The sequence below is a fragment of the Phocoena sinus genome, chromosome 10 (genome assembly GCF_008692025.1).
Source record: "Phocoena sinus isolate mPhoSin1 chromosome 10, mPhoSin1.pri, whole genome shotgun sequence".
NCBI classification, from domain to species: domain Eukaryota; kingdom Metazoa; phylum Chordata; class Mammalia; order Artiodactyla; family Phocoenidae; genus Phocoena; species Phocoena sinus.
Genome location: NC_045772.1, coordinates 38,126,598 through 38,141,396, shown reverse-complemented (window position 1 = coordinate 38,141,396; position 14,799 = coordinate 38,126,598). Strand labels below are relative to the sequence as shown.

General features: G+C 36.3%; 1 protein-coding gene across 7 annotated transcripts in view; it reads left to right on the top strand.

Annotated features, from left to right (window-relative positions):
* ACSS3 (acyl-CoA synthetase short chain family member 3) overlaps positions 1-14,799 on the top strand; it is a 154,411-nt gene that overhangs the window by 31,449 nt on the left and 108,163 nt on the right. For all 7 annotated transcript variants that reach the window (XR_004351694.1, XR_004351695.1, XR_004351696.1 and 4 more), the window contains exon 2: positions 3,050-3,194. Coding sequence is in view for 4 of the 7 variants with exons in the window: in XM_032644998.1 (XP_032500889.1) it covers positions 3,050-3,194 (145 nt within the window). In the remaining 3 variants the exon portion in view is untranslated. The remainder of the gene's footprint in view (positions 1-3,049; positions 3,195-14,799) is intronic.

Genomic DNA, 14,799 nt, shown 5'->3' with positions numbered 1-14,799 from the left:
CAATGAGAGAACTGAACAATTGCAAAGACAGATGTGACAGTACATACAATCGATAGAATGTGGAGAATGAGGGATCAAATTTAACTTTTGAGTTTCTACACCTTGCAGTGGGTGCAAGGTGGTTCCTTGAAATATGGAAAACAGGAGGAGGAACAAGTTTGCAGTTGAGATGGGCTGTGAGTTGGAGGTGGGGTGAAAATGATTATCGTTTTGGACATATTATTATTTCCAAGGAGAGATGTCCAGCAGGCTGTCGGCTATAAGGGAATGGAGTTCAGAAAGGGGATCAGAGCTGGAGCTAAAGATGGAAGTTGAAACCATAAAAGTATAGAGATCACCTAGGGAATGTACGTAGAGTGAGCAAAGGGATGGATATAGAATGTTAGAAGTTACTGTCAATTAAATATTTGGCAAAGGAAGGAGATTTCATGAAAAATATTGTTGGTTCGCAAACTGGCCCCCATTCATAGAGGGCAAGGAGAGCCCAAAGAAAGGGGCAGGCCCCTCCAGAATGGTAGGTCGGTGGCAGATTTAATAAGCAAGGAAACTTGCGTCTGAGGCATGTCGTGGGTGGCCAGGAGATGAGTAGATCTCCGCACCCACCCACAGGAATCTTGAAAATAATGTCCTTATCTGGGTTCAGACACATATTCAGTCCAGATGGACTCAACAACACATTGCTTTCTCAAGGCTATGTCCTTGAAACAGCTACTCGTATGGGAATAGTAGGTGACACACATGTTCCAAGGATGGGGGGATCCTCTGATTGCCTGAGTCCAGCTGACAGGTCAACCTGGGGTCACATCCTCTCTGTGAACTCCTTCAACAGATATCTAGAAGGAACAAGTAGGAAGTAGAACAATAAGGCAAATGACAAAGTGAGTCCTCCATGAATCTTTGGAATTGAGAGGGCTCCTTGTTTTGTGAAATGTTATGGGCATAATTCAATACTGAGCACAAAGAGTGGTAGAGTAGAAGTGGTAGATAGAGGATAATGACATCATCTAGAAGTGTTCCAGTGAGTCAGTCTTTCATGTGTCTGAAACGTATTCTTTTCAGAAATAAAAGCAGAAACACAAAAATATGAATAAGTATTTTGTGGGAAAATTCTATAAAGTATCTTTCCTTATTTCTGCCAAAATATTGAGTAAATATTTTTTCTTTTTCTTAGTGCATTAGTTAATTGTGGCCACAGTTATGCTGCATATCACCATAAAAATCTCTGAGCCATAAGGTATTTATTCATCAGTTAATTTGTATTTGTCATGGGATCAACACAACTGGAAATGTTATTCTAAGACAGGGGTCCTCAACCCCTGGGCTGCAGACCAGTACCGGTCTGCGGCCTGTTAGGAACCGGGCCACACAGCAAGAGATGAGTGGCGGGCAAGTGAGCGAAGCTTCATCTGCCGCTCCCCGTCGCTCCCCATCACTCACATTACCACCTAACCCATCACTCCCATTACCGCCTGAACCATCCACCCCCCACCAACCCCCCTCCACATCCGTGGAAAAATTACCTTCCCTGAAACCGGTCCCTGTGCTGAAAAGGTTGGGGGCCGCTGTTCTAAGACATGTGTCTGGCTGGGTTGGGCTCCTTGCTTCTTTTGGGCTCTGCTCCCATCTGCAAATACTCATTCTTGGTACCAGGCTGAGGAGGAGGCAGCAGTAATACCTGGAGGCTCTTCTCCTGGAGAGGGTGTAGGTGCAGGAGAGCAAGCCCAGTCCTGTCAGGCGCTTTCAAGCAAGTGCATGCTTCATGACTGCTTATTAGCCAGAGCTGACATCACATGGATGACCCCAAAGTCAAGGGAAGTACTCTCCACTGATGAAGATGGAGGCAAGAGGAAGAGACAAAATATTTTTAATAGAAGTAAGGGTGAGGAGAAGAAACAATGTTTTTGAGCAAACATCAAATCTATTGCACTTGGCAATTCAAAATCATTGTATTAATTACTCATTGTGCTGTACTGTAAGGTCATCATATTCACCGTTACTGATGTATACAGAGTCATCTGACGCTGAGTAAATGATTCCTCCTCCTACTGCCTTCTGTATCTGTTATTTCTTATTGCTGCCACTGTATCTATAGGCATTCTTAATTCCCTGCTTCATTTCACACAGGGCTCTTTAAGACCTGACAGTGATACTCAGCTATTTAATGGGACTTTTCCTTGTTGCTTCAATATTTTCCTCCTGTTATTTTGCATTTTTATAATATTTGCTAGTCTGACATTGGAACAAATGGACCATTACTATACTTGTATTTTTTATCTAATACTCTCCTTCTAAAAAAGTGGCAAATTCCATGCTCAGGAAAATGAGCTATATTTTCTTTAAAATTTTCTCCATCTATCTACATTATGTCTTTATTTTCAAAGGGACGCACTCAATAATTGAGATAAAGAATGGTGAATTGAAAAGTTTTTAAAAAGCTATTAACGTTTTATGTGCATTTTGATTGTTTATTCAGATTATGAAGCATTTCACACATGCAGAAAAGAACTAACCTATTCTTTGTGAAATTGGGGGTATTGCATTTAATTGAAACAAATATGTGTGTGTGTGTATATACGCACACACACACACACACACACATATATATATATATACACCTTTCAAAGAAGAATTGATTTTTCCAGTAAGTCTGTCTTTTTACAGCAGGTACCCAAACTTCAGTCGTGCATCTCCTATTTGCCCTCTCAGCTTAATGCATCTGTGCTGCACTTCTATACAATTCATTTCATCCATGTAAAGTAGCTTATTTTGGTGCTGTGTACTCTAGTTTCATCCTAAGCAATAAAATCCACAAAATTGTCACCTTGAAGTGTGAGGTATATTTTCTTCTTGTGCACATGAAAATAAATACATATTTATTAAAAGTGTCACTTCTGTACCATCTTAAATAGTTTACAGCCATCATTACCTGACATAACATGCATGGGGAAACACTGAAGGGCAGCTCTGCCAAACTAGGACTATAGAAACCTAGTTAAGTAACAATATATATTTTGAAGTCATTCACTTTTACTTTCCAATTATTTTTCAGGTTTGTGGAAGGGATGCTTAACATTTGTTACAATGCCATCGACCGTCATATTGAAAATGGTAAAGGAGATAAGATTGCTATCATTTATGACAGTCCTGTTACAAATACTAAAGCCACTATTACCTATAAAGAAGTCCTGGAGCAGGTAATATTATAAACTTTCTGTACATGTTATTTGGAAATCATACAGAAATTATTTAAATAGCATACATTCTCATTGCATAACTTTAATTCATTGACATGTTACTGTACTTTTGGTGCACACTGGAAATAGAGGTGTGTTAATGTATTTAAAGTATTTTTATTCCTTAATTATACTTTACAGTACTGGAAGATACTTATTTTAAAGGAAGAGGTTAACAAATCTCTAAGAACATGCTTATAATCTCTCTGGCCTTCGTTTTCCGTCCACATTGCCATCACCTTTGCTCAGCTGTTCTCTTCAGCTCTTGTACTATTGAAGTAGTGTCCTAACCTCCTAACTTCCCTACTACCAGGCTCTGCTCCTGTCAGATTGTCACCTGAAGTGACACTAGGATTTTCTTCCTAAGAAACATATTTCTCTACCCCACTTAGAAATCTTTTCTTTAAAAATTATCATTATTCAGAGAGCAAAATCGGGACTTCTGTGATGTACAAGACACTTTGGAGTCTGATCACATCATCCCTCCAAGCTTCAGTTCCCAACATTCTTGGCCATGAACGCAACCGTTTTTCAACCCGTATTTCCTGCCACTCCCTCAGGCTTCCTGGCCCTTTAAAGCTCTTTGCACATACTCATTACTTTCCCTTATTTGCTCGCTCTTTAGTTTTTTCCCTTTTGGGTAGTTCTCAGATGGATCATGATATTGACAGATAAGTTATGAGATTTTTTTTTTTCTTTTAATATTGGGGTAGAAATGGGATTGCATAAGTAACTATAAAAGTATTTGGGTATTATGAATTGTGGGAGAGTTATTCTAGCTCTGGGGGAGGGCATTTATTTATTTATGATTTGAAGGGAGGTAGAGTGGAGGGCAGGGTTTCTCAGCCTTGACGCTATTGACATTTTAGGCCAGATAATTCTTTATTGTGGGGAGCTGTTATGTACACTGTAGGATTTTTAGCAGCATTCCTGGTCTCCCCGTTAGATGCACCCCTTCCCCAGTTGTGATAACCAAAAATGTCTACAAACATTGCTGAAATGTCCCTGGAGTGGCAAAATCACCACTAGTTGAGAACTTCTGGTTGAGCAGAGTCTGTCATGCTAGGTTTTGGAGGCCTTTGCTTTTTTTTTTGTGGTATGTGGGCCTCTCACTGTTGTGGCCTTTCCCATTGTGGAGCACAGGCTCCGGACGCACAGGCCCAGCGTCCATGGCTCATGGGCCCAGCCGCTCCGCGGCATGTGGGATCCTCGCAGACCAGTGCATGAACCCGTGTCCCCCGCATCGGCAGGCGGACTCTCAACCACGGCGCCACCAGGGAAGCCCAGCCTTTGCTTTTTTTAATGGAAGCTTTTTGAATCACATTCTCTTACTTTGCCTTTTTTTTTTTTTTAAGCCTCATTTAGAATTTTCATGCAATTTTTAGAGTATTCAGTCAACTCCCCCTGGCTCTCTGAAATAATATCCTTTTGCATCAGCAATATTTGTGTTTAGTTTTCTAAGAGATTTCAAGAAAGGCAACTGAGACAAAACAATTACTGCCCCAATCCTGAGTTGCTACAAACAATAAAGAGAGAAAAGGTGGTTTTTGCACAGGCTGGGTATCAGCCTGGCTGCAGCAACAAATTCTACCTTCAGCTGATTTGAACATAAGAGGAATTTATGAAAAGTGAGGACTTAAGAACTAGGCTCAGAAAAATGGCACACCCCAAGGGAGAAGGGGCAGCAGTGAAAAGTTAAGAATCCACAAATTGTCTAGTAAGTAGACTTGCTGACCTGACTTCTAGATTGACAGAGTAGGTACATCTAGTTGGCCAAATTTAGGTTACATGCCCAAAGTCCTAGGCAGTTGGGAGGAACTGTCTTGTTGTCTTTTTATTTCTTAGTAGGAATGGGGCCCTGCCTCTCTCTAGAACTCATACTAGGGGAATTCCAATCTAATAAGAAGGGAGTTTAAATAGTGGGCAACTGAATACAGAACAGAAGGAAATAATGCTGCAAATATACTGTTGGATATATTTCATTGGTCTGTAAGTGGGAACTGTGTATTTTCAGAATGAAGTGTACAGAGACAGAGCTCACGCTGGGGCTGAGGATTTAAGGCACTCTGTTACCAAATGACCTTGTTTTTCATCTGAGGCTGTGTTTTATTATGAGATAACAGAAATTTCCTGATAACCTGTTATATTCTGTTTTATTTTAGGTTTGCATTTTCAGCTTTTAGATAAAGTTTAGTCTATGTTTAAAAACTTAATTCTGTGATTTGGGCATATTGCCATAGTTTCATTTTATTAAGACTTAGGTTAATATTAAGATACTGGTTAATCTTAATTGCTATACTGATTAGGAAACTTATTTATACATTATAAATATATTATCTGTATCTGTATATTGAATTTGACACATGACCAAGCATCAAAGAAAAACTTTAGAAACATAAAATTGGAAGAGTTAAGTAATGGTTATTTCTATTCGCATTTTCTGTTGTTTTCTTTTTAATCAATAAGTGTATATGATAAGTATACACACACATTTTGCTTAGAAGCCGTTCTGCTAACTCATCTTGATTTTCTAATATTGAGTCTAGACTCTTAGACCCTTTTGAGATTTGTACTGGTTCATTGGTTTCAGTTTAGCCTGACATCAGAGTACTTAAAAGGCCTGTTTCTCTCACCTGCTGACAGCTTCTGATTCCCCAGGCTTTTCTTCTCTAAAGTACTAAAGGAAGGACTGTTAGGAAAGACAGAGGCATTGTGCTCCACTTTGATTACCTGTTCCTGGTTCTCTGTGGCTTTTATTTTATTAAGTAGAGAAGTTATTAAGTTCATGAATAGAACATTCAATAGTTCTACTTTCATTCAAAAAGTAAAAAAAAAACTCTAATTCTTGTCTAAGAGAAATGATTATTTCCAATAATATCACTTGTCTCTTCCACACCATAATTTTTTTTTACATTGGGAAATTTTAATTTTTTAATAGGATGAAAATCTTCTTTATTTTAATACATTGCCTAGCTGTGAAGGTTTATATCTTTCTGCATCCAAAGCTCTGCTTAAAACATTTACCTTACTTGGCCATTTTGGAAACCTGGAAGTCTGGTCTGTAGTAGTTTTTATTCTTACATTTGCTTAATGAATTTATTTATCATTCATTAGTAGGTCCTTATTAGATGAGTTGTCTTATCTTCAGGGTGGTTAAACTCTGACCTTTTTGAAAGTAAACTCAATAAAATCAGTAGGCAGTCTGCTTTGAATTTATTTTCTTGGATTGGAATGGTGATGGAGCCAAATTTATTTATTTATTCAAAACATACTTTTAGAATACCTAATATATTTTTGGCACTTCTGTGGACACCGTGTATTACAGTAGTGAAAGATAAGTCTTTATCTACAGGAAAATTGCATTCTAATTGGGGAGATACGTTATGAATAAAAAGATAATACAATACAAGTGAAAAGATAGCACGATATAAGGGAAGAAAAGTGTAAGGCTAGCGAGTAACTTGGGCTGCCCTTTTATATAGATTTGTCAGAGAAAACTACGTATCATTGAGGAGATGCCCCAGTGACATAGACTCAAAGGCTGGGAGAAACCATGTGAACATTTGGAGGAAATTATATCAGGCAAAGACTTGAAGTAAGAATAGACTTGGAGAGCCAGAAGGCTGGTGATGAGAGAAGAGTGGTTGAAAGTGAGGATGGGGGAGTATCTAGGAGTCAGGGCATGTAGGACCTCGCAGGCCACGGTAAAGACTATATTTTATTCTGAGTATGACAGGAAGCTCCATATTGTTAAAGGAATCACTTTGGCATCTCTGAAGAAGCAGAGAACATGGTGGGCAAGATTGGAAACCAGGAGATGACAAATGATCCAGGAAAGAAATGAATGGACACCATTTGGGCTTAAATCCCCTTAACAATAGCAACATGTGGGCAGTTAAAGGATAGGATATGGTTTGTGCCATGGGATTCTGGAAGCTGTTCCACATATGTATCTTATCTTGGATCTCTGGCTTCATCTAATGGAAGCTGTTCCACATATGTATCTTATCTTGGATCTCTGGCTTCATCTAATGGGTTTGCAAAAAGTCTCATTAAGTCTATTATAGGGCAGCCACCTATAGATGCCCTGCCACTCTCCATCTTTTGAGGTGTTTTTGTGTAATGCCCCAAGGGAAAGTTTCTGTATAGTTTTCAAGCAGAATCCTAGGAAAAGAAGACTATTAGTTAGAAGCGCTTTAGTTTTCTTTCTTTCTGTTTTTTATATATATATATATATATATATATTTTTTTTTTTTTTTTTTAATGAGAGTCCTTTTTAAAAAAATTTTTGGCAGTGTTGGGTCTTCGTTGCTGCACACGAGCTTTCTCTAGTTGCGGCGAGCGGGGGCTACTCCTCATTGCGGTGCGCAGGCTTCTTATTGCGGTGGCTTCTCTTGTTGCAGAGCACGAGCTTTAGGCATGCGGGCTTCAGTAGTTGCAGCATACAGGCTTAGTAGTTGCGGCACACGGGCTTAGTTGCTCCGCCACATGTGGGATCTCCCTGGACCAGGGATCGAACCCATGTCTCCTGCATTGGCAGGCGGATTCTCAACCACTGTGCCACCAGGGAAGCCCAATTATTCGTTTTCTTTTGACAAGCACCTGTACCTGTTGTATAGTCACCAACTTTAGGACAGCTGGGTACATCATCAACTTTCAGTTTCTGACCTTTAGTAATAAATGTATGAAACTATGAAATTATTTGACCTGACATAATTTTCATAGCAAGCAGAGGATAAAGCTAATTAACATAAATTGAAGACACTGATTGTCTTAGTGATGCAAATAAAGATATGAGGATAGAATCATATTTCAAGTATATGAAGTGAAATATTTTCATATAAGACTTTTCAAAATCAATAAATATCTACACATGGGAAGTGATGCTGTTAGCATTATTAATGCATTTGACAGTTTTATGCTAATATTTTTGCCATTTGTACTAGTTAAATAAGTGTTAGTAAATCAATGCATATTGCATTCGGCAGAATTGTTGTGAAGATTGGAGCTCTTGGGGAAATTGATTGTTCATTTTCTCATACCGTACTTGATTTAAGATCATTTTGTTTCTGTTATAAAGCTGAATTATGTTAGCGTTATCATATATAGTTTTTATGGGAAGTTTGATCTATTTATGGATATTTATGATATATTTTTGGCATGTGTGATGATCTATGTTGCTTTGTTTATTAGTTACTAGGGTATGCATTATATTTGTGAATTTTTCATTTTTTAAAGATATGTGTGCCTCCTTTTGATCTTAATGCTGTTGAGAACAGACCCAGCTATTGGAATCATCTCATGTCCTTGTACCACTCCTGGGATATTTAGCAACTTCTCAATATAAATTGAGCCATTTATATATGTTGATTGACTTTTAGGATGTATTGACCAACAAAACCATTAAAGGTTAACAGGAACACAGGCAAATTCTGGGAAGTGTGGTTGGTGTACCCAGACTAGTTGTGCTGTTTTATGTACTGTTTGTAAAAATTCTGGGGGTGTTTGTTCAATTAAAGCTTTGATTAAATAATCAGTGCAGAATTGTTCTAAATGATTCAAGGTTCCTGTTGACATCTCTTGCTTCTTTTATATTTGTCTTTCTTTATGAGAAGAAAAATCAAAGAAACCATTTTTCCCCCTCTCAAAATTGAGACATACAAACAATTCATAAAGAAAAAACATTCTTACATACTTTTTGTATTGACTTAATTATTTTTAATGTGCAATTAATACTAGGTTTTAATATCCTTTATTTATAGCTCAATACATATATAAAGCCATGTCTGATTTATAAGCAGGATAAAAACAAATGTACAAAGTCAGTCAATCTCAAATTGACAATATTAATTTCATATAGTGAATGATATTGAGCTAGAATGGAATGACTGATTGCAAGGTGCTTATGGTTTGAGTGCTGTGGCCCTGGGTCCTTTGAGTTTGGCAACACGTTCCCTATGATGCCTTAATTCTCTTGTCACATAGTAGTACTTGAACTTTCATAAAGCCTTTTATTATACAATTTTATTATAAAAAACCGTGATATCATTTGGCTTTTAATGAATATACATGAGATTATAAAAAACAAATACAAATAAATACGGTGAAATTGCATGAGTGCTCATATAATCCAGAATATGCTTTGCCTTATTTTTAAAAGTTGTCATCAAAAGTAAAACACAAAATTAAAAAAATTCTCATAGAAGTCTCATGGACAACTGTGAAAATATCTCCACAGAGAATATCTCCCAGGTTGAGAAACACAACATTAAACAATTTATTAGACCAAGAGAAAGGAATCTGGTTTTAATTCACTTACTGCTACTTAAAAAAGTATCCTCCATTAGCCTTTTAATGTGGTGTTTGTAGCAGCCACACTGTAACTGTTTTAAAATATTAACTTTGTTTTACATTTTTCATGCTTATTACTATAATACAGATATGTAGAGCAATAATTATTATCATGGCTTTTATGTTCACTGAAGAATATAGCCATATCTAGATGACTTACGTAAATTTGAATTGAATGTTCTTTATTAATAAAACACAGTAGATTCTGTACCTTTTTAAACATAAATTTGGAAAAATGTATATTTTAACCACACTTTGTTAGATTTTTTTAGAATGTCTATGTAAAGATATATGAGTGTAAAATTGTGGAAAATGACTTCTCTAATAGTTGAAATTTGTTTCATTTCAGTCCAGGTGGGTTATATTTTAAAAAATGTAATAAAACTTGCTTCAGGACTTGGAATATTTTCTTTAGAAATGCTCTAGGAAACATACAGAAAGTAATCAACTTTGACTTCAGCTATGCTTTAAAAATTCATTTGAGAACTCTTTAATTGGAATTTGTATGATATTTCTCCATATATCTCTGAATGGTACTTTTCTGAGTGGTGCTCGGGTTCCAATGTAGCTACCAAACTGCTTAACACATAATATAGCTGAAATACAGTGCATTAGCAGTGACAAATAATAAAGTCAATATTCTTGCAATATTCATAATTCAAGGGATTAAGGGAGGGAAATAAAATGAATACAAATGAAAAATTATTGGAAATATTGGTGCTAGAGAAAAGCAGGTTCAATTAGAGGAATGTGTAGAGATAGAGACCAGTGAGTTAGTTTTGAGAGGGCTTTCTGAGCATTTTAAAGAGCTACAGAGGTTGATGTAGTAAATGGAGGGATCTGTGAGAAGGAGATTTACCTGAGGTGGGATAAGCTGAGGGATGGGGTGAACAGTGGAGGGAAAGGGGGATGTCGTAGATGTCCCAAGGACAAAAGGAGGACTTTGCAAGGATCAGCTGGAAACAGATGCATGAGGCAACCCTAGAGTTTGGCTTTTTTGGTGGATGGAAGGTGGGGAAAGGGTCAAGATCATATGTAAATTGGGGCTTATAATTTTCAGAGTGTCTGTTTTAAACCTCTGGTACACAATGCAGCAAAACCACATTTTCAGACAGTCTGCATTTTTAGACACAATATCATTTGAATATCGTAGTTTTAAATGGTTCTGACTGTGTGTAGTCACTACCTAAGTTCTTCTGTTTCTGTCTCTCAGCTATCCTGGTTAGCTTCTTTAACAACACAACTCTCTTGCTAATATGCTCACCTGTCTTACCTGTTGTTGTTCTACCTCACCTCTGTGGTGGAACTCCAGACCTGGATCAATCAACCCAATTCTTTATTTTAAAAAATTTGTTTTTATTTTGCCTACTGTGTTTCCTTTTTTTTAAAAAACATCTTTATTGGAGTATAATTGCTTTAAATTGTTGTGTTAGTTGCTGCTGTATAACAAAGTCAATCAGCTATACATATACATATGTCCCCATATCCCCTCCCCCTTGCATCTCCCTCCCACCCTCCCTACCCCACCCCTCTAGGTGGACACAAAGCACTGAGCTGATCTCCCTGTGCTATGCGGCTGCTTCCCACTAGCTATCTAGTTTACATTTTGGATCAACCCAGTTCTTTGTTATCTTCATTCCTGTATCTTAATATGTTGAATCCTGTTGGAGGAAAATTAACTCACTAAAAATACGGGTTTACTACAAATTCATGGTCCCTGGTATCCACTGGGGCTTCAGTGCTGTATTTTTTTCTCCTTTAGCATTCCCTTAATAAGTTTTGTCTTCTGCCCTCCAAAGGCCATTTTAAACTTTTGACCTTCCCATCTCCGTGCCTCAAGCTTAACAGGGAACATCGATTCAAACCCAGGAACCAACTTTGTGAACAGCATCACTTTCCAACCAGTTGCTAAAACCAAAAATCTGGGCCCATTTCTTCCCTTCCTCCCATCATTCCCTGCATCCATCAATCATCAGTCCCTGTACAGTCTACATGAAGTATTTCTCAAATCGTATTATTTATTTTTATCCCCAGTGTCACAACCCTAGATCTTGCAATAATCATTGCATTGCAAGAATAAGGAAAATGCCTACTTAACACTTTTGAATTATTACACATTGAACTTAGGATAAATCTAAACTTAACAGAGCTTAACAAGGCTCTAAAAGATACAGTATACGACACTATACCTTTCCAGGCCATCTCACAACCTTTTTCACCCTGAATTATTGCTCTATCCATTCTGAACTGCCTTTACTTTCTCAGGCAAATTCCTGATCCAAATAGCAAATTCCATGAGGATTAGGAACTTTGGCAGAAACTATCAAGTGAGTAAAATCAGGAGGAATTCATTATTACTCGACCATTAACGCCTAGAGTGGAAAGATGTTAAAATGGGAAAAAGTGGAGGCAATAATTAATTATTTCTTTTCTATATAATTCCTTTCCTTTTTATTACACATTCTGTAGTCATGTCATGAATAAATGGTGGGCATCAATTACATTTTCTGTTCTTTTAGACCTTGGACTTCTCCTTGATGTAAGATTATTTTCTCTGTCAACAATGGCCTGAATGTTACATAGAGGTACTATTTTAAAATGAACAAAGTGTCCTTTATAAGATGTGATAAATTTTGATGATGTACTTGTAAATCACAACATATGAATATTAAAGAAGCGGAAGAACATATTCCTTATCAAGTATATGAGCACATGTGCATAGAGAAATGTAGGATTGAACTAATTTTCTGTGAAATATAGTCTGTAATCACATTAGTCTTGAAAGCTCACAGATTATTGAAATTGTGGTTAATTTGAGCCTGAACTAAATGGATTAAACAATCCTCCATTTCATTCTGCTTGCAAATACACAGTGTTAAAATGACGAAATATTGATTGAAACCCACTTGCGAAGAAAATGGGAATGAGAAAAATGATTATTCTGAGTAATGATATTTATTCCTTCATTTGGAGAAAATTATTTGAAAGGAAATGTGTTAGTAAATGTTTTCTAGCTCACTGTCAGATAACTGTTTTGAAAATTAGATACTACTTAATACTTTTTTAAAATAGAATTCTGTTTTAAAATATGAAATATATTCTGTTTTAGATAGTAATAATACATTTTACTCTTGAATATAAATGGATACTTTTATTTTTTGAGGAAAGGTTTCTCTTCTTTTAATAACATCACATCACCTCCACTTTCCTGCTATTGAAAGGAATATCTCACAATTGAATGGACTTAATATAGCATCATATTTAAATGAGAATTATCTCAATTTCATCTCCAATAAATAGTCACTGTCTTAAAAAGTTACATTTCTGGAAGCTTCTTATGTTAGATGAAAATATTTTGCATTCCTGAAAGATTTCCTTTCAAAAAGATAGTTTTAGTATTATTTCAGATCTTAAGCAGTTTTAGTATAACTGATTCTTTTCACAGGTATTTATTTACCTGGATGCATGGCTGGTGCATGGCCAAAAGAAGAAACAATTCATTAGAGATAAAGTTTTACCTTTTCGGTGGCTCTCTCTGTGTGTACAAGAAAAACCAACAACGTGTGTATGATGTCTGTGTATGTACAAAATATGTGATTACCTTATATGTTTAAAAGTAAAATGAAGGTATTTTAGGTAATTATCTCTTTCTGTGGGCAATTCTATATATTCTGAAGAACAGGTCATTCATCCCCAATTTTAGTAAACTGTTTCCTCAGATATTATAATTGAATTTTAAAGTAGTTACATTTTCTGATATTGATTCGACCAGGGTTTGCAGAGTAATATCATCGCCGCTGAAAAGCATGCTTTCTCTTGTCTTCTCTTCCATGTAATTTTCTTTGACATGGCCCTGAGGTTGCCTCTGATTATGTTTTTACTGTGGTTTGGACACCAGCGCTGTCTTTGTCATACAAACCTGATTTTCTTTAGATGGACACACTGGCAGTTTGTGAAGCAAGTGCTGATTTACTCTGTAGAACATAGTCTTTGATCAGTTTTGACTAATGTTTATTTTTGTGTCATGGGCTTTTGGTCATGAAATTCTACTAAGTCGCAGACCACTTTTTTTCCAATATGGTTTATTACAGGATATTGAATATAGTTCCCTGTGCTATACGATAGGACCTTGTTGTTTAAACATCCTATATATAATAGTTTGTATCTGCTAGTCCCAAACTCCCCATCCATCCCTCCCCCGCCTCCCCCCATGATCTGTTTTCTATGTCTGTGAGTCTGTTTCCGTTTCATAGATACGTTCATTTATGTCATATTGTAGATTCCACATGTAAGTGACATCATATGGTATTTGTCTTTCTTCACAGACTGCTTTGGAATGAAGATTTTCCAGAATGAGTACATAAAAATTTTACTGAAGTTTTTTTCATTATTTATGCTTACATGTTTTTATTTTACCATTCTAAAATTTAAAGTTTTTATTTGCATCTAAACCAAATATATGTGTGTTATATATAAACCAAATATATGTGTATACCGTTTTATATTACATACGTATTTGTTGCATTTTCTTATTTTATCATTACTATTTATGTATGATATTTTTTCCTGGACTGTGAATTTCTTTGCCTTAAGGAACATATCTTCCTCATTTTTGCACCTGCCGACTTGACCTCAGTATAGGACACATAGCAGATACTATATAACTTGAATCAATGGCAGGATACTTAGATATTAAAATAACTTTAAATTAGTACCAAAATAATAATTAGTTCATGTAATAAATAACTAGTGGGAAAAAGCAAACACTGTTGTTCTAAATGAATATGTATATATACACATGTGTTTCATTTCTTCAGGCTTCGTCCCCAGCTCAGTTATCCTCATGTTAGAGGAGTATCATGGCCTGACCATGATTGTATGGGTTATGTATTGCGCTTGATGTCAGAAAGAAAACCAATTTTAGTGATTTGTGCCTGTGTAAGACTATTAAATAGTTGATAAATTAAAATAGTTCTAAGAAGGTGCAAAGATTAATATGGATTGGGTGAGTGGCACATGATTTAATTTTTTCTTCAGTTGAAAAACTGTAGGTTATATGAAATACATGTTAAAATTTTTTCCTTTTGGATAATAATAAAAATTATAAATCTACACTCAGACACCTATGGTAGAATAAGAATATAACGTTGAATAAAAATAATATCTACCGTTTGATAATTTTCCATCAAAAAGCCAATGAAAACAAGGTGAACCC